At 35.5% G+C, this 21,757-nt stretch overlaps 4 protein-coding genes across 5 annotated transcripts; 3 read left to right on the top strand and 1 right to left on the bottom strand.

The window, feature by feature from the left end:
- The first annotated feature begins 1,454 nt into the window (after positions 1–1,454).
- On the top strand, positions 1,455–7,716 carry LOC108193259 (probable phospholipid-transporting ATPase 4). Of its 2 annotated transcripts, none has more exons than XM_017359845.2 (11): positions 1,455–1,924; positions 2,389–4,285; positions 4,377–4,487; positions 4,743–5,019; positions 5,106–5,194; positions 5,285–5,369; positions 5,448–5,657; positions 5,764–5,889; positions 6,308–6,406; positions 6,601–6,792; positions 6,888–7,716. In XM_017359845.2, exons 2-11 carry the CDS (start codon positions 2,457–2,459, stop codon positions 7,539–7,541), a joined length of 3,672 nt encoding a protein of 1,223 aa, XP_017215334.1. In that variant the 5' UTR covers positions 1,455–1,924; positions 2,389–2,456; the 3' UTR covers positions 7,542–7,716. The 2 variants fall into 2 exon arrangements, with proteins under 2 accessions (XP_017215334.1, XP_017215333.1); XM_017359844.2 differs by having other exon boundaries at positions 1,456–1,924; positions 2,409–4,285.
- Positions 7,717–8,123: 407 nt separating this feature from the next.
- Positions 8,124–14,171, top strand: LOC108196346 (casein kinase 1-like protein 2). Its single transcript, XM_017363594.2, has 14 exons — positions 8,124–8,582; positions 8,683–8,723; positions 9,113–9,182; positions 9,288–9,436; positions 9,528–9,623; positions 9,710–9,780; positions 10,531–10,592; positions 10,737–10,800; positions 10,877–10,961; positions 11,048–11,174; positions 11,260–11,342; positions 11,413–11,476; positions 11,770–11,888; positions 13,113–14,171. The coding sequence occupies exons 1-14, from the start codon at positions 8,507–8,509 to the stop codon at positions 13,404–13,406; spliced, it is 1,401 nt and encodes a 466-aa protein (XP_017219083.1). The 5' UTR covers positions 8,124–8,506; the 3' UTR covers positions 13,407–14,171.
- Positions 14,172–15,466: 1,295 nt separating this feature from the next.
- On the bottom strand, positions 15,467–15,838 carry LOC108195095 (uncharacterized). Its single transcript, XM_017362028.1, has one exon. It carries the CDS (start codon positions 15,836–15,838, stop codon positions 15,467–15,469), a length of 372 nt encoding a protein of 123 aa, XP_017217517.1.
- Positions 15,839–18,377: 2,539 nt separating this feature from the next.
- Positions 18,378–21,173, top strand: LOC108194046 (telomere repeat-binding factor 5-like). The gene is made up of 5 exons (XM_017360936.2): positions 18,378–18,714; positions 19,150–19,379; positions 19,685–19,769; positions 20,248–20,331; positions 20,639–21,173. The coding sequence occupies exons 1-5, from the start codon at positions 18,565–18,567 to the stop codon at positions 20,918–20,920; spliced, it is 831 nt and encodes a 276-aa protein (XP_017216425.1). The 5' UTR covers positions 18,378–18,564; the 3' UTR covers positions 20,921–21,173.
- The last annotated feature ends 584 nt before the right edge of the window (positions 21,174–21,757 follow it).

The following is a 21,757-nucleotide window of genomic DNA, read 5'->3' as shown; positions in this document are numbered from 1 at the left end:
TTTCATTGTTTTCGTGATTACAGCAAAATACTGTAACTGAATCTTTTAGCTCCCCGTGATTAATACAGTATACATTCTTTGACGAGTCAAATTATTTATCAAATTCAGCTATAAAAAATATTACGTATAGATCAATCAATTGTTAATATAATATTTGTCTAAAACTGTAAAATGTAATCAAATTGCACATAATTCATATATTTGAAGTTTTCGTCTAAAGAAAAAAGGCGTACATTAAGATTCAAGAGACGTACAATCCATTTTAAAAATAAATGACCACTATCATTCGGGATAAATATAAAGATGTAAAATGCAGTTTATTATCCAAAACGAAGAAGACTTTCTGTGGGACCAGCATGTCTAAACTAAACTTGTGGCGACACATGCCATTTCTGCTTTCCGGGACCGCTTTCCGTCATGGTAAAATCGATTTTCTGTTGATAATTGATCGGAATACTCGTTTATAGGGTATATAATATTTCAGATTACACATTTTTCTTTCAGAAAATCGGATCCCAGCACGACCGAACTAATTTTTCAAACACTTGAGGGCTTCTTTTTTTTTCTTTTTTTTTCAATACATCACATTGTTTAAATAACTAAATATAATAATAACAACTTATTTTTAGGTGTGTAATTGTATGCCAAAAAATACTATCATTATTTATTAGCTGTTAGTTGTTAGAGCATGATTGGAATAATATCAATTATGTCATTATAGTTTTGTTAGATTATTGACAAGTGAAATGTTGTTAATTTTTATAAATATACAATCAAAAAGACCGATAAGTTTAACATTTTAAATACAAACATAAAAATAATATCTCACCTGGTCTCCTGATGCTCATTACTCAACGAATCTTCGTGTATTCATTTTTTCTTCTATGTTGAACCAATTCCGTCTTTATTCCTTTCATTATATTGAACCCATTCTGACTTATTTTTCCAGTATATTAGAGTATCTTCGAGAGGGAAAGAGTCATTAATAAATTAGAATTTTAAAAGTTTTTAGATGTTAGTCAAAAAGTTTTTTTTTTTAAACATGTTAGTCAAAAAGTTAAGAGCATTCTCTTTTCAACTTATTTTTATCAATAAATTCTTTCTCTCAATTCATCCGACTTTTGAATTTAGATCTCTGTTATAATAAAACCCAACATAAATAAAATATGATATAAAAATAAAATATAGAGAGTACAATTAGAGTCTATACACTTAACTTTGTACTAAAGTATTAAAAGTCACTTTTTTTATATTTTTTATATTATATTTAAGAGTTGTATAAATTTTTTATTTTTGTCTCATGCTGTCTACTTCGACTTTCTGCGAGAATTTTAAGTGTCAAAGACCATAACTCTGTTGCTTTCAAAAAAAACATAACTCTGTTATTTATTTCATAAATATTTATCGAATTAATTTACATATATTTTACTTACAAAATAAATTTTTAATAAATCTTATAATACATGCAAAAAATAAAAAAGCCTGAAATTTTAACAAAGAATCAAAATATGCACTGATTCAAAGACAAATCCAAGAAAAAATGAAATAGAAAAAGGAGTTTAACGTACAGCAGAGGTAGCAGAAGCAGAGGGCCCAGAAGACTTAAAACGGAAAACAGACTCCCCCGTCTTTTGCTTAAACCCAAACCCTCCCCTCTCCTCTCTCCCTCCTCTTTTTCTCTCCCAGTCTCGCTAGTCCCTACTCTCCCTCTTCTTTATTACACACACCCATTTTATACACATACACTCCTACACTAGACTCTTTTTATATCAGACAAACACACGAACTAGCATTCATTTTTTGTCTCCTTGAATATCTGCTCTGCTGCTGCTTCTGCTACTCTTTAACTGCTCTTTTATTATCCACTCCACTCCATCTTGCTCTGCCTCTCTTCAAGATTTACATACCCTCTTCATTTTTTTAGGTACCCCTTTTTTTTCTCTACTCATTTGCTACTATGTTTCAATATTTGTCTTCTTTTCTTATATTCAAATGTAGTTTACTTTGTTTTCTCTATTTGTGTTATAGAGCTGGGTTTCAAGTTGTTGAGTTTCTTCATTTCTTCTGCAAGCATTTCTTTTAGTTGTTCTTGGTTGACCTTGTGTCCTAGACTTTAAGCTAATCATTGTAGCTCTTGTTTCTTGTTTTTCTTTGTTTAAATGCTTTATCAACTTATCACCATGTAATCACAATTATATACAATTAAGTATTCTGATTTTCAATATTTTTTGTTTAATAATATTGTTTTTATGTGGGAATGTAGTTTAATTGGTTCTTCTTGGGTTGACTTGTTTTTAGATTATGCTCTTGTAGAGTTTGTTTGATGTCTTTATATTTTCTTTCAAGTTTCCAAGAATCTTGGGTGTAATTTAGTTATTGATGCCACAGTTCTTGTGTACTTTTGGAAGGTGCTTATGTGGTGGTACTTTTATTCTTTATTGGCTGAAGCCTGAGAGATGGCACAGGCCAGGAACAAGGGAAAACTCCTTAGAAGCACTCTGTATACATTTGGGTGCTTTAGGTCTCCTCCTGATGATGCTGAGGCTCCTCAAGAGCTTCAAGATTCCGGCTATTCGAGAATTGTATATTGCAACCAGCCACATCTCCACCAGAAAAAACCACTTAAGTACCCTTTAAATGACATATCAACCACAAAGTACAATGTCATTACTTTCTTGCCCAAAGCAGCCTTTGAGCAATTCCGTCGTGTTGCCAATGTTTACTTCCTCCTGGCTGCCATTTTGTCACTCACACCTGTCACTCCATTCTCTGCATTTAGCATGATTGCTCCTCTGGCCTTTGTTGTTGGACTTAGTATGACGAAGGAAGCAGTCGAGGACTGGCGTAGGTTTCTGCAAGATAGGAAGGTTAATATGCGGAAAGTCAGTACTCGTCAAGAAAATGGGGGATTTTCTTATCAACCATGGGAGAAGATTCAGGTTGGAGACGTGGTTAAAGTAGAAAAGGATCAATTCTTTCCCGCAGACTTATTTTTTCTGTCATCTAGTTATGAAGATGGAATCTGTTATGTGGAAACCATGAACTTAGATGGAGAGACAAACCTAAAGGTTAAACGAGCTCTAGAGGTAACTTCACCCCTCAATGTTGACGAATCTTTCAAGGATTTCACTGGAACAATTAGATGTGAAGACCCCAACCCCAACCTTTATACCTTTGTCGGGAATCTAGATATTGACCACCGGCTCTATCCTCTAGAACCTAGTCAAATCCTCCTAAGAGACTCAAAGCTTAGGAATACAGCTTATGTCTACGGAGTGGTGATTTTCACCGGTCATGACAGCAAAGTCATGCAAAATGCTACAACATCTCCTTCAAAAAGGAGCAGAATTGAGAAACAGATGGACAAAATTATTTACATCCTGTTCTCATTCCTTCTGCTCATTTCAATAATTAGCTCAGTAGGTTTTGCTGTTAAGACAGAATACCAGATGCCAGATTGGTGGTATTTACCTCCAGATGGGGGCAGCCTATATGATCCCAACAAGGCCAGCTTGTCTGGATTTTATCATCTTGTAACTGCTGTTATCCTTTATGGATACCTCATACCCATCTCGCTTTATATATCAATCGAGATTGTGAAGGTCATTCAAGCAAAATTCATTAACTGGGACATACAGATGTTCGATGAGGACACAGCAACTCCTGCTCAAGCACGGACCTCAAATTTGAATGAGGAGTTAGGCCAGGTTGATACAATACTCTCTGATAAGACTGGAACTTTGACATGCAACCAGATGGAATTCATTAAGTGTTCCATTGCTGGGACTTCGTATGGCATGTCTACCAGTGATGTGGAAGTCGCAGCTGCAAAGCAGATGGAAGTGAATATTGATGGGAAGGATCCTGAATTTTCAAGCAATATTAGTAGTAGAAGAAGTGGCGATATATTTTGGAAAAACAAGAGGAACTGTTTTGGACAATCAGAGATTGAGATGGAGAGCATCAGAACTCCTAAGGGTGTGAAAAATCAGAATCCTGCAATGAAAGGGTTTAATTTCGAGGACAGCCGTATCATGAATGGGAATTGGTCTACAGAACCCGACGCAGATTTGATTTTGTTATTTTTCCGAATACTTGCCTTGTGTCACACTGCAATTCCAGAGATAAATGTGGAGACTGGAGGTTTTGACTACGAAGCAGAGTCACCGGATGAAGGAGCTTTTCTTGTTGCAGTAAGAGAATTTGGTTTTGAGTATTGTAAAAGAAGTCAAACAAGCATATTTGTGCGTGAAAGGCTTCCTTCTTCTCTCGAAATTGTTGAAAGGTCAAGAGATGTTCACTTTTAATGTATGCAGGTTGGCTCCGGAGTATGACTAAATGCATTGACTGATTATTGTTTCCTGACAAAATTTCAGGGAGTTTAAAATTCTTAATGTGCTGGATTTCACTAGCAAAAGAAAGCGAATGTCTGTGATTATCAGGGATGAAGATGGACAGATTTTTCTGCTGTGCAAAGGTGCAGACAGGTCTGCTTTGGACCCTTTACATCTGATTTATAAGGAATGCACAGTTGTCTACTCTATATATTGTACAATGTACATTGCTTTAGTTACTTTGGCAAATAGACATTTTTCTTTAGCTCGTATTTTATGATCAAAGCAGACATACAATGTAATAAAAATTAAAGGCTTGAAGTCCATTGATAATGTTGCCTTTTTAGTTTATCTCCTTTTTCAAGACTGTATTCAGTGTGTGACTTCATTTTTTATTTTATTATTTAGCATCATCTGTGACCGTTTATCTAAGAGTGGACGAATGTTTGAGGAAGCTACTATGAAGCATCTGAATGAATATGGTGAATCTGGGTTGCGGACTCTTGCACTTGCTTATAAGAAGCTACAAGAAACTGAATACAATGCTTGGAATGAAGAGTTTCTTAAAGCAAAGACTTCTATTGGTGGTGACCGGGAGGTGATACTTAAAAATTTATCGGATGCGATGGAGAGAGATTTAATACTTATCGGTGCAACTGCAGTGGAGGACAAACTTCAGAAAGGGGTAAGAGAGTCGTCGCATGGCAATAATTGGGTACAGTTACTGTTATCAGGTTCCTTTCTGATTCAGTTGCATTGTTTCGATTCCAGGTGCCTCAGTGTATTGATAAACTAGCACAAGCTGGTCTAAAAATCTGGGTCCTTACAGGTGATAAGATGGAAACTGCAATCAACATAGGGTATGTTTATGGCTGTGTGTAATCCGTACATAGTTTGTAATACTTAAACTACACCAGTAAGTGTGATGAAGTTACATTTTCCTGCTGCAGATATGCCTGCAGTCTGCTTCGACAGGGCATGAAACAAATATGCATAGCAGTAAATGTTGACATTATAGCCCAAGATTCCCAAAAGGTATGCATTTCTCGAAGATGTATGAGAGAAATGTATTTCATTCGAATACAGGTCTAATTTCTGATTGTTATCTATCAGCTAGTGAAGGAGGACATCTTGATGCAAATCACCGATGCATGTGAGATGGTAAAGCTTGAAAAGGACCCTCATGCTGCATTTGCCTTGATTATTGATGGCAAAACATTAGCTTATGCCTTGGAGGATGATATGAAGGGTTATTTCTTAGATCTAGCAGTTGATTGTGCTTCTGTCATATGCTGTCGTGTCTCTCCTAAGCAGAAGGCTCTGGTGAAATAACTTTATGCATTGTAAAACTTGTTCTCATTGTCCCCTTTGTGCTACAAATTTTTTAATAGGTTTACTAAACCTATGATGTATTTTATTGCCACTCCAGGTAACAAGATTAGTAAAAGAAGGTACTGGAAAGACAACTTTAGCTATTGGCGATGGCGCAAATGATGTTGGAATGATTCAAGAGGCGGATATTGGTGTAGGCATCAGCGGTGTGGAAGGAATGCAGGTTCGTAGTATCTCTAACAGGTTGCTTCTGAAGTATACATTTGATAATTTAATTTTTCAGGACGCCTTTCGAGTTCAGATAACAATGACGAATGGCTTTTTGGTTTTTTTCTGTTGAACTCATCTCCACCCTTAAGCATGTAATAGGCTGTGAGAAGAAATAACAAATGAATCTTATGCATTTGTTCAAATCCAAAATTTGTGTATATTTTAAATTAGCGAACTCTGGTCACTCAAAAAAAAAGTGTCCATTTGATAATTGATAAATCTATTTGATTGTAAGCTTTTAACTTGTATAAGTTTTGGACAATCTTGAATCACACTCACAATCACAGGTAGATTATGAAAATTTGCATTGAGCTCAAAGCTCATCAAACATAGTCCTGTTTACAAGTAACAAAATTCTCAGCATTTTACAGGCTGTGATGGCTAGTGATTTTTCGATTGCACAGTTCCGGTTTCTGGAGAGACTTCTGGTAGTCCATGGGCACTGGTGCTACAAGAGGATAGCTCAGATGGTAATATTTATAAGTTTTTAAAAGTTTTACCAGGGCAGTATGGTAGTATAAACGGTCTGGTTAAGCATGCACACCCAGCCATCAATACATTAGGGCATCCTGCATACTGCACAGCATGATTTCTCCCTCTTGCTAGTGTTTATATTGCTTATAAACCTGTTCATTTTAATTGAAATTCAACTTTGTGCTTGCAGATATGTTATTTCTTCTACAAGAACATTGCCTTTGGGCTTACACTGTTTTACTTTGAGGCTTTCACTGGCTTCTCTGGGCAATCTGTCTATGATGACTGGTATATGTTGCTATTTAATGTTCTTCTGACTTCATTGCCTGTCATTTCACTAGGTGTCTTGGAACAAGATGTTTCTTCTGAGGTCTGCTTACAGGTCTGTCCATCAATCCTGTTTGAATTTCCCATTTAGGCATTTACCCTCAGTTATCAGTGTTTGCACACTTACATAAAGTAGTTGTCTGTATACAGTTCCCAGCATTGTATCAGCAAGGAGCGAAAAACTTGTTCTTTGACTGGTTTCGGATACTTGGGTGGATGGCAAATGGTCTCTACACCTCCCTTGTTATATTTTTTGTAAACATTGGGATCTTTCACGACCAGGCCTTCCGCTCTGATGGGCAGACTACAGACATGGCTGCCATGGGTACCACTATGTTCACTTGCATAATCTGGGCCGTCAACTGTCAGATCGCCTTTACAATGAGTCACTTCACCTGGATCCAACACATCGTTGTCTGGGGAAGCGTCGTCACTTGGTACATATTCCTCTATCTCTACGGCCTCATGTTATCACCTCATGCTTTCAGAGTACTGGAAGAAGCTGTTGCTCCTGCACCACTGTACTGGCTAACCACGCTTCTGGTAGCGGTTGCCTGCATTATCCCATACCTAGCTCACATATCATTCCAGCGAGCATTCAACCCCATGGATCACCATATAATCCAAGAAATCAAGTACTACAAACAAGACAAGGAGGACCGAAGCATGTGGAGAAGAGAGCGGTCGAAAGCTAAGCAGGAAACAAAGATAGGGTTCTCAGCAAGAGTCGATGAAACAATGAGACAGTTAAGAGGGAGGTTGCAGAAGAAACCTTCTTGGTCAACTCCACGCAGTAGCATGTAACTAGACAGATTGTCCATATCTTTCTTCTGTGAATAGAGTTTTCGGGGTCACTGCCATTTAGCCAATTTGTTCAGCAGAGGCATTGCTTCAAAGGGATGGTAGAAAGTAGAGTGTACAGGTTTCAAATGTATCATCACAGGCTCACACCATATATAGATAACTTCCTTTCTTTCAAGCCTCGTATTATTTGACCAAATCTATATCAATCTCGTAATAAGCTATTCCAAACTTGCATTTCTCGATCTCAATTGGCGTAAAATTCTGATATTTCGTTCCATGAAATAGTATACTTGTAGGCGGTATTTGGAGGTTTTAGAAAAATATAGTTTAGTAAAGAGAAATAATAAAAAGCGGAATTATATCAAATAGCTGTAGTGCAAGAAATAGTGAATATAGTTAAAATTTTATATTATAAAATTTTATTATTTTTAAAATATATATAATTAAATGATGCTTTTGTATAAAAATGAAATAGACCAAGTAATACACATATGAACAAGTAATTTGAAGTGAAAAAGCAGTAGAAAAGGAAAAGAGGAGAGGGGGTAATTAAATATTAAAATAATAAATAAAATTAAGGATAAAAAGAAAGAAGTCGATGAGATCAAAGTTAAGGAGGCGGTGGGTGGTATGATGACGAAGACGAAAACGAAGATGATAATCAACCCTCTTCTTCTTCTTCTTGTTCTGTGTTTCTCTATGTTTTCTCTCTCTTCAATTCTCATTACTTAATAAATTTAATTTTCTTCATCGCTTTCTTTACAATCTCTCTGTGCTTTTCTCAATCTCTCTCCCTCTCTCTCTACATATCACTGCGGTCGTCGCCAGGACCGCTTTTCCCGATCCTCTCTTAAAATTCTATCACCATCCTCTCTTTCTCTTTCTCAATTCTACTTGATTGTTATACCTAGCCCAAACTCCTTACTAATTTTATTCTATCAATTGCCTCTCCCGACTCTGTTTAAATGGAGCCTCGGGTCGGTAATAAGTTCAGACTTGGTCGCAAAATCGGTAGTGGCTCTTTTGGAGAGATCTATCTCGGTACCCCCCCCTCTCTCTCTCTCTCTCCCCCTCTCTCTCTTACTTGATTTGTTTTTGGAGTGTGTGAATGATTTAATCTAATTAAATTCGGGGTTTGCAGGTACTAATATTCAGACAAATGAAGAAGTAGCTATTAAGCTCGTAAGTTATCTCTTATTCTCTATCTCACATTGCCTCTTGCTAGTTCCTGCTTTCCTGTTTTACCGTCAGCTAGTTCAACCTGCTTATCTTACTTGTATTTGATAAACTTGGTTACAAGTTGCCGAGCTGTATGATTTGATTAATGATGCCATGAAAATATCAATGTTTGCTTTGATTCAAATTGTGCAACACTATAATCGATATAGGTGGCTTTAGTTAAATAATTGGCAATGATAACCTCACTTTGTTCGAGCTTTTATGTATATCATACTTTTGCACTTAGTAGAGTTGTTCCAAGTATACACATTTCTGGACTGCAATAAGTTGTACTTGTTCGAGATACTTTTTACATGTTTTACCATTATTATTTATTTCTTCTTTTTACTCAGGAAAATATCAAGACAAAGCATCCTCAATTACTATACGAATCTAAGCTGTACAAAATACTACAAGGAGGAAGTAATGAACTTGTTGCCGTCTCCTTTTTTCTGTTCCCTGTTAATAAGTCTGATGCCCATTTCTTAGTATCTTCTAATTATATAATCTTCTTCTCCTTTTTTGTAGCCGGAATTCCGAATGTAAGATGGTTTGGGGTGGAAGGAGACTATAATGTACTTGTGATGGATTTGTTGGGACCTAGTCTTGAGGACTTGTTCAACTTTTGTAGCAGGAAGCTGTCTTTGAAGACTGTTCTCATGCTAGCAGATCAGATGGTATCTATTTTATTTTGCATGCTTTTATGTTGATTATTTAATATTTGGCATGTCCTTTTTTTAAGTATCATACCTTGGTCATGCTTGACAGGTTAATCGGGTTGAATTTGTTCATACAAAATCATTCCTTCATCGGGATATTAAGCCAGACAACTTTCTTATGGGACTGGGAAGACGAGCAAATCAGGTTTTTCTATAGTTCAAGGCTACTTCATCTATTCGTGTTTGTGTCTTTACGGCCTCTTTCAGTTAATGCTATCCGATTGGTTGTAGGTGTATGCTATTGATTTCGGACTGGCAAAAAAGTATAGGGACTCCACAACTCATCAGCATATCCCATATAGGTAAGCTTCGCAGAGTTGGTTTAAAGCTTACATTGTTGTGAAGGTTTTACTTCTGGCTTTCTCCTTCTGGTGATTACTAGTTGTGATGATAATGATGCACAAATAAATATATTTTTTGTTTCTCCTTCCTTTATAAATAAAAGAATGCAACCTCTTATTCTGGTTCTTCTTCGGTGACGCTATGATGCATCATTAAATATGTTTACGTCGCTCATAATTAAATCAAGTTTTATGGTAGAAGTTCAGAATATTAACGCAACACAAGTGTAAAGTTTTTAGGCTTCTAGTCGTAACTGACATTCGTCCATTACATCATCTCTTATTGTCATGCTTATATATGTATGCCTGTTTTTCTTAGTTTACGTAGTATGATTTAATATGTGGCTGGGTTCAGCATGTATTTAGCAATGCTGCATATTAGTTTTGCTATGTGTGTGATATTTGTTATGCTCTTGTGTCCCAATTTGTAGGCTTGCAATATCTAAGATCTGCATTCAACATTATCGTAATTGTAGATGTTTGAGAAAATCGTTTTAGTTGAGTTTAAATGTTCATGTATATATCAAGATTCCAATCCTCCAAATTTTGTTACTTTTGCAGCATATGGCTTATGACTTGATATGAGCTGTTATTAAGCATTGCACGCCCTTTAATTTCTCTACTTGCCTAGGTCATTTGTTATATGTATTCTTATTACTTTGACTTTGTAAAACTGTCCTCATTTTTTGCAATATGTTGTGTAAAATGCAGAGAAAATAAAAATTTGACAGGAACAGCAAGATATGCCAGCATGAATACACACCTAGGCATTGGTATTTTCACTACTTTCTTATGTTCCTAATATAAAATAGAAATATTTATTGTCAAGTGGTATTAAATAGTTTAGAAATTGGTATTGTATGCACAAATATTCATGGTTTTGCTTCTTTTTTTGTTTTTTCCTTCTTTTTTTCCAGAGCAGAGCAGGAGGGATGATTTAGAATCACTTGGATACGTTCTTATGTATTTTCTGAGAGGAAGGTAAACTATGTCCTTTCGGGTGAACTTTGTAATTTCATTATGACTTTTGTTAAGCATATTTTTTCTTGTTTTATAGCCTTCCTTGGCAAGGACTAAAAGCAGGAAACAAGAAACAGAAGTATGAAAAGATCAGTGAAAAAAAGGTGTCAACTTCCATTGAGGTATTCTTTATTTGTAGAGAACTTGTTGATGCTAGTGGATGTGGGCACCTTGAAGTTGATTGGAGAGCTAACTGTTTGCCATGTAGGCTTTATGCAGGGGATACCCCACAGAATTTGCATCATACTTCCATTACTGCCGTTCACTACGTTTTGATGATAAACCAGATTATGCTTATCTAAAAAGATTATTCCGTGACCTTTTTATCCGCGAAGGTTTGGTTTTTGAATTTCATATTGGTAATAATGTCTGTATGGTGTCCTTTTCCTTTCATATTGATCAGTCATTTTCTTTCATCAGGTTTTCAGTTTGATTATGTGTTTGACTGGACAATTTTGAAATACCAGCAATCACAACTTGCAAATCCTCCATCTCGCGCTCTTGTAAGTCTTGCTCTTTTGGGAGATCATCTACCTTTGTGTAGTTACTATAACATAATTATCTTGTGAACAGGGAGCTAATGCTGGAACAAGCTCTGCGATGCCGGCAGCTGCTGCCAATGTTAGTAGACAATCAGGTGGGAGTCTGTTAGCTTTTGCAATCCAAGATATAATATAAGATGAATTAATTGTGTTCACTTTGACATCTAGAAAGACAACCTTTTCCTTTTTAGCTTTGTTAAAGTTGCTGAACTTGAGATCTCATAGTTTCTTTGTGTAATTTGAGATAAAACTTGACTTGCTAAACCAAAATTCTTCCATAGTAATCAGCAAATCATATATATTCAAGTTTTATATGCTCTCACTGCAATGCTTTATTAGTTTTTAATCAGCAATATGATAAGTATTTCATGTCAATATACAAATGCAGGCGGTGATGACGGTAGGCTCACTGGTTGGTCCTCAGCAAATGCCTCCCGTGGTAGAAGTTCTGGAATGCCTTTCATTTCTGGAAGTTTATCCAAACAAAAAAGTCCTATTGCTGATGAAGTGAGTTCTGTTTGCACTGTTAAAAACAGGAGCAGTAATAGAAAAGGAATATTGAAATATATATGGAGGGTGTTTAGTTTAGCTAAAATTTCCATTTATAAAAGTGAATGAGTGGAAAAATTAGCAGACCAAACACCTCGAAACTTACATCTCTTGCTATTAACACCAAATTGGTGTACTTTAATGCTTTTTTGGTGTAAAGGTTACACTATTCCCAAAATTAACTCTGACATTAGAAAAAAAAAATTACTTGCAAAAGAATATTGTTATAGCTCTATGATAATATATTATGTGTGTTAGTATGTTATGTTTCCATTTGTAAAATATATATATATTGTTAAAGCTAAACATGCAAAAGTTTGGTCGTTGGAGTCCAGTATAGTGCATTATAACCATTGGATCACATAATCAAATTGACGAGAACCGTTAGATTGGATTTTTTTATATTTCACTAAGATGCTACTAGAAACTCTAAGGTTTGAATCCTGCTAACGACATACTAAGATAAACTAAAATTTGAACACATATAAGAAATTATTACTATTAAAATACTCATGTGCATCGAACGGGTTATAGGCTAGTAAATTGTTAATAATGATCTTTACCAATTGTGAAAGCTAGTAAGCTGCAATTTAATAAATTATTCGGAATTTATTGAAGTTTGGAGCTCAGAATCAACGCATTTCCACCTTAAATAATTAATATAGAATGATGGTGTGGATACTAACATGGTATAATTAAAAATAAAAGATCCATGGAACAAATTATTCTAATGCAACAGTTAAACAAAATATTACTGTAATAGAATAGGAATTAACATGTTTTGATTGGTGTGTACAGGGTGTAACAGGGATTTTGAAGTATTTAAATATAGTGTAAATCTTGCACCGAATTCTTTTAATGGTATTTATACACTCTAAAAATTGCGCAAGTTTCCATGTCCAGTTGGATGGAGTTTGATGCCAAAACAGTGTGATTTATTTCGGCATAATAGTTTACTGTTGGCATTTTTCCAAGATCCGCTGCAACTGATAATTTTGTAGGAAGTAGTTTATAGTTATTAAATAGTTGTATCGGTGCCGAATGCTTTCTGCATTTTGATTAAATCATAGTTTATTACGTGTTGCTCCTTTTCCTTTTTTGCATCATCACAAACGCTTGTGGCATCATATGACCACAAACAATTTTCTCTTCTATTGTATCAGTATTGGACTGTTTTTTCAGATACCCGGTTCTAATATTATGCGGTCAAGTGGATCATCAAGGCGACCTGCTGTCTCTAGCAGTCGTGAACCTGGGATTGCTGGTGCTGATTTTGATTCCTCACGAGCCCGCACAACTGATGCAAGCCCCGGAACAGTTGGCAAGATTTCTAACACGGCACAACGAAATTCACCTGTTTTATCATCAGACCAGAAGCACAGTACTTCCAGTAGGAACCCCAACATGAAGAACCTTGAATCCACCCTCAAAGGTATCGAGGGATTGCATATCAAAGATGAGAGGTTGCACTATTAGATACTGTTGACCTGCGAACTCTGATGCTGTTTGTAAATTTTGAAAGATATGCTGTTTCTGCGTACTAAAACTGTAGAATTATTTCTGGTCTGCATAGTATGAATTCGGTATGATGAGCAACAAGAGTGGCTACCTGCTTGCAGTTTCGTATGAGGATTATCCCTATTACAATTCTTCAGTTCAGACGGGATCCATCTAAATAAGTCTTGTTGATATCTGGTGAGCATTATTAGTGCCTTTTTGATTCCTTCTGTGCTCTCCCTCTCCACCAAGCTTTTCCTCCCACTGTGTCGCAAATACTAGGGGTGGCTTTGTCCCTTAATGTCGGCACTGTAGCCAATCATAATGATTTTTCTTTGGTTTAATTTACAAAATATTCTTGTTTTGGTCATCGAGCAGTTCGTCATTTTCGCTTGGGTCATCTGTTGAGAAATGTTGTACGCCCCCCTCCCAACCCCCCCAAAAAAAGGAATTCATGAAATTTTTATACCATTGTTGCAGATGTATCATTGCATTTACTTTTACTAGCGAGGTCCAGATGTTTTGTAATATTAATTTCAGTTTACTGGTAATGTTGTCGGCTAGTTTTTTCTAGTTCTAGTTGTGCAGACTCGTGTATGCTTGATAACACTTGACGGCAGCTTAGTAGGTTCGTCTTCTATATCCAGCAGTCTGGAATAGCAGTTAATTGTTAACATATTGTATGTACTAGTTTACAGAATATTAGCAAGAAATTTGAATTACTTGGTTGTCTTCTCTCTGCAATCTGCATCAACAGGAAATCTGATAATTATGAACGTTTTTATTGGACACAAGTTTATATGTTTCGTGCAAATGGCTTTAATTTTTTTTTTTGAACTATGCACAGTTTTTTAATTAATTGTTTAAACTTATTGTTATTTATTGTATTAATTTTGAACATATGTATCAAATTAAAGAATAACTAATGAAGCTTTGTTTTAACACTCTTCTGATCAACTATTTGTTCTTAAATCATTTTTTAAAAGCTAATATATTAAATATCGTCCTACTCTTTATATTTGTTTTATTATTTATATTTATTATTATTTAATTGAAAAAATAGGAGAGATAATGAATGAGAAGTGAACAGAACAGAAAGCTATTTTTATAGATAGGAGAGAATATGCAGTGTAGTATATACTACTACTTGAATAAGCAGGGGTGGATGCAACAGTCTTGTACAGTGATTTGGTTAGTGAATTGTCTTAGGTTGACCGGTTGAGCTTCCAACAATTCTCTGTCCATACAATATTCATGTGGACTCAGCCGCCGCCGCCGCCGCCGCCGCTTGTTTCAATTCTATAGTTTGCATCGGGAGGAGCAAACACAAGCAGCAGTAGCAGCAGCTGTTATATCACACTTTTATAGTAACTACTCCCTCCGTTCCGATAGATTATATACGTTTGGTTTGGACACGGAGACCAAGAAGGACACGGAGACCAAGAAAAAGTGTAAAAAGTGAGTAAATTGAGATGAAAAGTGAGTAAAATGGTGGGGCCGTTTATATTTAATGATAGATTTGAGATAGTGAGGGAAAATAATGGATGTAATATTGTTTATATTATTATAGAATGGAGATAGTGGAAGAATGTAGTGGGTGTAGTAGTGTTTTATATTATAAAAAATTACTATATTTGAAATGTATAGAAATGATGGGACGTCCCAAAAAGGAAATGAGTGGGCCGGAGGGAGTACTTCTCACAACTCTTCTCATCAGTTAGTCATTACTCATTACTTTCTCCCTCATCCGACGTCGATGACAAGTTCGTATGTGTGTTTAATTATTATTATTAAAATACTAATAATAATTTCAACATGAACAGAAATAACGAGACTTTGGTTTAATCCAGAACAACAAACAAAGATTTGATACTCCAGGACATAGTTGATGTAGTGCACATAGTTACGATACATATCCCGTTACACAACAAGAAACATCTCGAAGAAACTAAAAATTTAAAATTAAAGAAAAGAGAGTTTAAAATGAAAATAATTTGGTGTATTATTATTGAAAAGCCACCTCCCCCGAGCAGACCTTTTCACCTCCACCCATAAACAATGTCCTTAATCCACCGGAAACCCTTTCTCACCGACCCTTTCACTTTGCCTTCCACCGCATAAACCTTATACCCCGCCACCCTCTTCTTCCTCTTCAGCTCTGGATCATTCAGACTCCAGCTCTTCCCTAACCCCTGGCTGCTCTTCATTTTCTTCATCTGTAAGTCTTTTCCCATCATCAGATTATTACTGTTATAGTTATACCCTCCTGTCGCATGACTTGTACTGTAACTCCTGGGCATATCGTGGTTCATCCCATATGGCACCACAGCCGAATCTCTCTCCACCTGCCCATCTCTCTCCACCTGCATCTCTCTCCCATCTCTACAGGACTTGGATCTGTAGCTATCCATTCAGATTAAAAATGCTTCTTCTAGTTGTGGTTGTTTAACTTTTTAAAGGATGAGCTGGGTGAAAATTAAATGTGGGGCTGTGGGGAATTTGTGGTTGATTGTTGGAGATATTTACCCCTGTTTTTCTAGTGCTATTTAGTGCCTGGAGCTGCTGAGTCAGATCACCACTTGCTGTTGTACGGCCACGTGGAAGGTTGAGTTGTTTAGTTTTTTGCCTCTTTCAGCATATTTCATCTTCATCTTCACGCACACGTGGCTGCTTCTGTTCAAAAGTTTCTTTTTGTGACGACTTCGTTGGTTGACAAATTGGACATGAGAATCTAAAAATGGCTACTTTTGTTATGAATTCGTATGGTTGGATATTGTTTATCTTGAATGCTCTGTCTATTTTGAGGAGCTTTTGATGATGCAGTCAAGAGACTGGATATGCGAGATCGTGAATGATCGAGGCATGGAAATTCGATTTCTCGTCTCTGAATTTTTCATCAATCAAGCAGATCGCTAAGCGGACACTAGTCGAGTCCAGCACAGGGAGAGATGATCGACTAGCTAGTTAGCAATTCAATTTTAAAACATACTCCCTCCGTCCCCCTCGGTTGTTTACGTTGGAGGGGGACACGGAGACCAATACAATGTATGAAAAATAAGTAAAGTTAGATGAAAAGTGGGTAAAGTTGTGGGACCTACCAATATTTAATAATAGATATGAGATAGTGGAGGATAGTAGTGGGTGTAATAGTAGTTTTTATTGTTAAATATGAGATAGTGGGGGAAGATAGTGGGTGTAATGATGAGAAAAACTTACTATTTATAGTAATGTAAAGAAATGAGAGGGACATCCTAAAATAGTAACCGTAAAGAAATGAGAGGGACAGAGGGAGTATGACATTAGAAATTGTAAAGCTGAAAGCTTTTTATACTAAATTTTTTTGGAAACTACACTCTTGTAAAATCAAGTTTATTGGCAAACAATTAAATGTGTGAGCCATCAGAAGGTTAGGTGATGAGAGCGCAAGAATTTTCCATCAGATAAAAAAAAATTGAGTTTTGAATTGAATAAACTCGAAGACAACACATCTATAAAACTTACATGAAATATCAATTTAGGGTCTTTCGGGTTCTCGTTATTAAACTTTTTATAATATCCAAACTCACAACTAGATGCATATCGGATCCAACAACACATCAAAAATGCTAGCAAATTGGTATACTTGCTTGTGCTTATAAAGGCCCAAATACTCTCTGACTAATCGGTGGGATGTTACAAAGATCATCTTTCATGCATCTTGAGTAATCTTAAAAACTAACTAGTATAATATCCCACCATCATCATGAATATTCATGATCGTCCACTTAAACCCATATTACTATTATGATGAATAAAAAGGGAGACCGTGCACCTCCCTATAAAATTCTTCTGGTTGCTTATACCTTCAGCTTATTTGATCCTATCTTCTGGTGCAGTACACAAGAACTTGTCAAATTTAGTGCATTTCATGCATTGTGAATTAATTACTAGACTCTTTCATCCGAGGAGTTCAATAACATTTGATGAGAATTCCTTAATAAATACTCCCACCGTCCCACTTTGGGCATGTAACTTGAGGTGCATTGACCGTACAGATCCGAAATTTATTTTTTTAATTTTTCTTTTATAAATAAAAATTTCATATTTAAATTTTTATTTGAAAAAATAAAATTTTAAAAATAAGTAATATAGCTATGCGGTCAATGGATTTTAAAGTGCGTACCCGAAGTCAACGAGCTCATTTAATTTGGGATGGAGGGAATATATTGTAGAACTTATAAAAATCGAACATCTTAATGTTATTTGTATGAAATGATTGTCACCTTAAAATATTAATAAAAAAGTTGAGTTTTGAATTGGATGAACTTGGAGATAACACATCTTTAAAAAATATCAATTTGAAGTCTTTCGAGTTCTCATTATTAAAGAGTATGTCCGGATCACCTTACATTTGATTAGATATTACTAAAATTACATAAATAAATATAATCTCAAGAAGAAAAAAAGAGTTATATAAAATAAATATAATTTTAAGAAGAAAATAAATGAAAATAATTATAAAATATACTTACAAAAATGAAACTGGTTACAAAAGTTTAGTTATGAAAATAAACAAATAAATAAAATATATCTCAAAGACAGAATGATCGAGAATGCAAATTTAAAATTTGTGCTGCATATTAAAATTATAATTTAAAAATATCGTCATCTTTAATTGTCGTAATCATATGACTTTTTTTCATACATAAAAATCTTTAGATTTGATATCATATGCGTTCTACTTTAATTCTCAAAATTATAGGATCTTTTGTAGATGTCCAATTTTTATTTTAGATACACAAAAGTCATTAGATTTAATAACGCAGAAGAATCGTATAAATTAGTATTAGAAATAGAAGTAGAATATTCTGTCAAAAAAAAGAAAAATTAGAATTAGAATACATAAAAAATGGAAAAACGATAAAAAAAAAAAAATAGTAAATGGGAGGTTGAGGTTCAATAGTCCATATCACAATACATCATACGAAACTGCCAAGTCCGAGCGGTGCCAAGTCCGAGTGTGTGTACACACAGCCCCAGCTGCTCTATACACAGAGAAAAAAAGAGTTAGGATAATTAATATGAGGGAGTAAAAATCTGTCCCTGTATAAATATTAATTATAATCTCGAATTGTAAAAGGTTATAATTAATCCGTGGATGGGGAATCACAAACAGAAGTGGACAGCAGATGAAGAAGAAGCCCTGAAAGCAGGTGTCAAAAAACATGGCATGGGCAAGTGGAAGACCATTCTTGTAGATCCTGATTTTGCCCCCTCTCTCACTCACCGCTCCAACATTGATTTAAAGGTTCAATCTTTTTCACTTTTCTTGATTGCCCAGCTTCTCTCTGTTTTTTTTTTAATAATTTTTTGTGATTCACTGTTTTTGATACATTGGTGTCAAGGTTCAATCTTTTTTAGTTTTTGTAATTGCCCTTGTTCACATTTTTCCGGTACTCTTTGTATTGTGAATTTTGTTGTGATTGATTGTTTCGATTAAGGGTTATGTGTTTGTTTCGTTTTGTATGGACTATGAATTATTTGGATATGATTGTTTGCGGGGTGTTGATAATTGTGTGGTTTTTGTGTTTTGATTCGAGTGGTTCTTTACCCGTGAATATCAGAATAAATTTTAATTCTATGTGTGATTGTGAATTAGGGTTTGTGTACAGTGCTACATTTGTTTTTCTTGTTTTTTTTTTAATTTTATTAATGGTGTGGTGAATTTTGTTACAATGACCAGGATAAGTGGCGGAACTTGGGTATTAGTGGCACTGCGGCTGGGCAAGCCTCGAAGGAGAAATCTCCTGTTTTAGCCATTACAAATGGCAGTGCCGCACTTCCTGCTGCTCAAAACACCAATGCTGCTACTCAAACTGCCAGTACTGCCCTTGTTCTTGTGGATGCCAATGCCAATGGTGTCCCTGATGATGCGAAAACTCCAGCAAATGCTGTTATGATACCAACTAAAAGGTGTGTGTCTTCCAAGTTTCTTCGTTTATGGTCTTACTGCTTCACTTTTGGCCTTTTTTTTTAACTGGCCATAGCATTTTTAGTTTATGCTATTTTTGGAATTATGAAAGGGAGTCGCTAGTCAAATTGCAGAACTTTTGATAGTTTGATTGGTCAATTTGAAGTAATGGGGACATATTGAAACTGGAAAGACATTAGTTTTATAAAGCAATCATAGTTGAACCTTGTTAATGTGTTCGTCGCAGTTTTTATTTTTTTTTATGATTATCAGATTTCACAGATCTGGTGTTGATGCCCTGTCTCAGGTACTCCAATTTGATTTTTGAAGCAATATCTTCGACCAAAGATCTGAGGGGGGCTGATTTTAATACCATTGCCAGATTTATCGAGGTTCGATACAAAAACATATAATATATGTGACATGAACTTTATATGTACTTTAGTTGTAGGTGTAGAGATGGAGACCATAAGGTAGTGCTGATGTGCTAGTAATGCACGTGAAATAGCAAGCTCACTTGAGCAGTTGAGCTCATGATTTATAAATTATCAGTGCACTTAATTGTTATAGGGAAAATTATCACAAGTTTGTATGTAAGTCAGTTGCTATTAAACTCAAGTGCTATTTAGGATTTATAAGCTTACAAGTTATCTATATATTCTGTTAGTTGAAAAACTTGACAGCAGGGTCCTTGACTAGGATTTATGTCTCTATATATTTTTACAGTGAGTTCTGATTTTTATAATTGTGCTGGTATTAATGCAAGCTACTTTAAGTTTTAGATATAAAATAAGGGTTGGGAAAGCTGTAGGCTTCTATTGTCTCTTTCTGTTTATTCACATATTTCTCGCTATTACATGTGAACTGCAGCAAAAGCATGAGGTGCCCCAAAACTTCAGAAGAGCGTTAAGTTCAAATGTCAGAAGACTCACTGCGCAGAAGAAGCTTGAGAAGGTAAAGGAGTTTTGGATTCTTGACTTTTTAGTCAAAGTATTACAATAGTTGTTGCTTGGCTCTTTTTAAGTCAGATACCTATTTATGAATAATTCTCACACACCCCTCGTTAATTTTTTTATTTATGAATTCCGGCTTGTTCCACAATGTTTACACAATAGCCCTGTTCCTTCTCGAAATCTTCTAGGGTTTTGTTTATAAACTTGTATGCACCCATTCACCTGCAATGGTGGTCTCACATTGTTTGTATCTTCATCTGCCTAAAGCCTGTTTTTTAATTGTCCAGCTTGTATTTGTTTGGCTGCAGGTTGAGCACCGTTTCAAGATAAAAAATACAGGTTCAAGAATACCTACACCAAGACAGAGGGGGGATGCAAAGGCAGGGACTTCTAAAAAGCCTGGTCTATTAGACCCTAATACATTGGAAGGAGCCAATAGCATTGCTTCCCACAGGGTTGCTGATGCAGACAACAAGTCATTTGCGGCAGCTGAAGCAGTGAAAGAGTCAGAAGATATCAAAGAATTGACTGAAGAATCCTGGTTAATATTAGAGGTAGCGAAGGGGATTTGGGAGCGATGTAATCTTTGAAAACCCAAATTTACTTTGGGAACAAAGATGATCATTTGTTGTTCTCATCAATGCACCGCCATCATTGGCGTGTTTAAGTAGTTTCGGAGATTAACATTGACTGTTAGTTTGGCAGTTGAGGCGTGACTATTGTTATCAATCCTCTTTTTTTTTTTTTTTTTTGAACTATGATACATGTTGTTCCTTTGTAATCTTGTGGATATATAGATATTACATGGGAAGAAAGTAGAAGATATCACATTTAGCTGCTTAACCCACTCTTTAAGGTGATAGTTGACAATAGCTTCCTGGACTCTTAAGCCAAAAAATTTCTCTGTTATGCTTTGATCCCCAAAGCCTTTGTATTTACATGAAAAACAAGGCAGTCTAGCAGGATCTCTTGTCAACCATCATTGGTTAATTCAGTGTCTCTTTGCTGGTCTGACTGTTAAAAAGCTAGATTAAGACAAAAAGGCTGAGATTAATCGATATTAATTAAATTTATAGAGTAATTATGTGCCTGCAGGGGGCAGTGCAGTATTATGGCCCTTTAATAACATGATACAGGTCGCTGAGAATAAAAAAGAAAATAATGAATGAGATGACCCTAGGGTTGATCAAAAGGGTTCAACATATGCAATATAAAAAAAGAGAGGAGAGAATATGAGATTCTTACAGAAAAAAGAAGAAGAGAATATTAAATCAAAAACTATATTATCGAGTAAAAATGAGATGCTACAGGTTTGAAACTTTTGGTGCACTCGGATCTGTTGCTTATACAGAAAAGATTAATCCACACATGTATTCATATATTTAAAGGAATAATAAGAATTTCATTCACTGTATATATCAGTGCAA

This window comes from Daucus carota, chromosome 7 (genome assembly GCF_001625215.2).
Source record: "Daucus carota subsp. sativus chromosome 7, DH1 v3.0, whole genome shotgun sequence".
Lineage (NCBI taxonomy): Eukaryota > Viridiplantae > Streptophyta > Magnoliopsida > Apiales > Apiaceae > Daucus > Daucus carota.
Note: the sequence above shows the minus strand (reverse complement) of the source record. Positions and strands in the feature narration are given on the sequence as shown.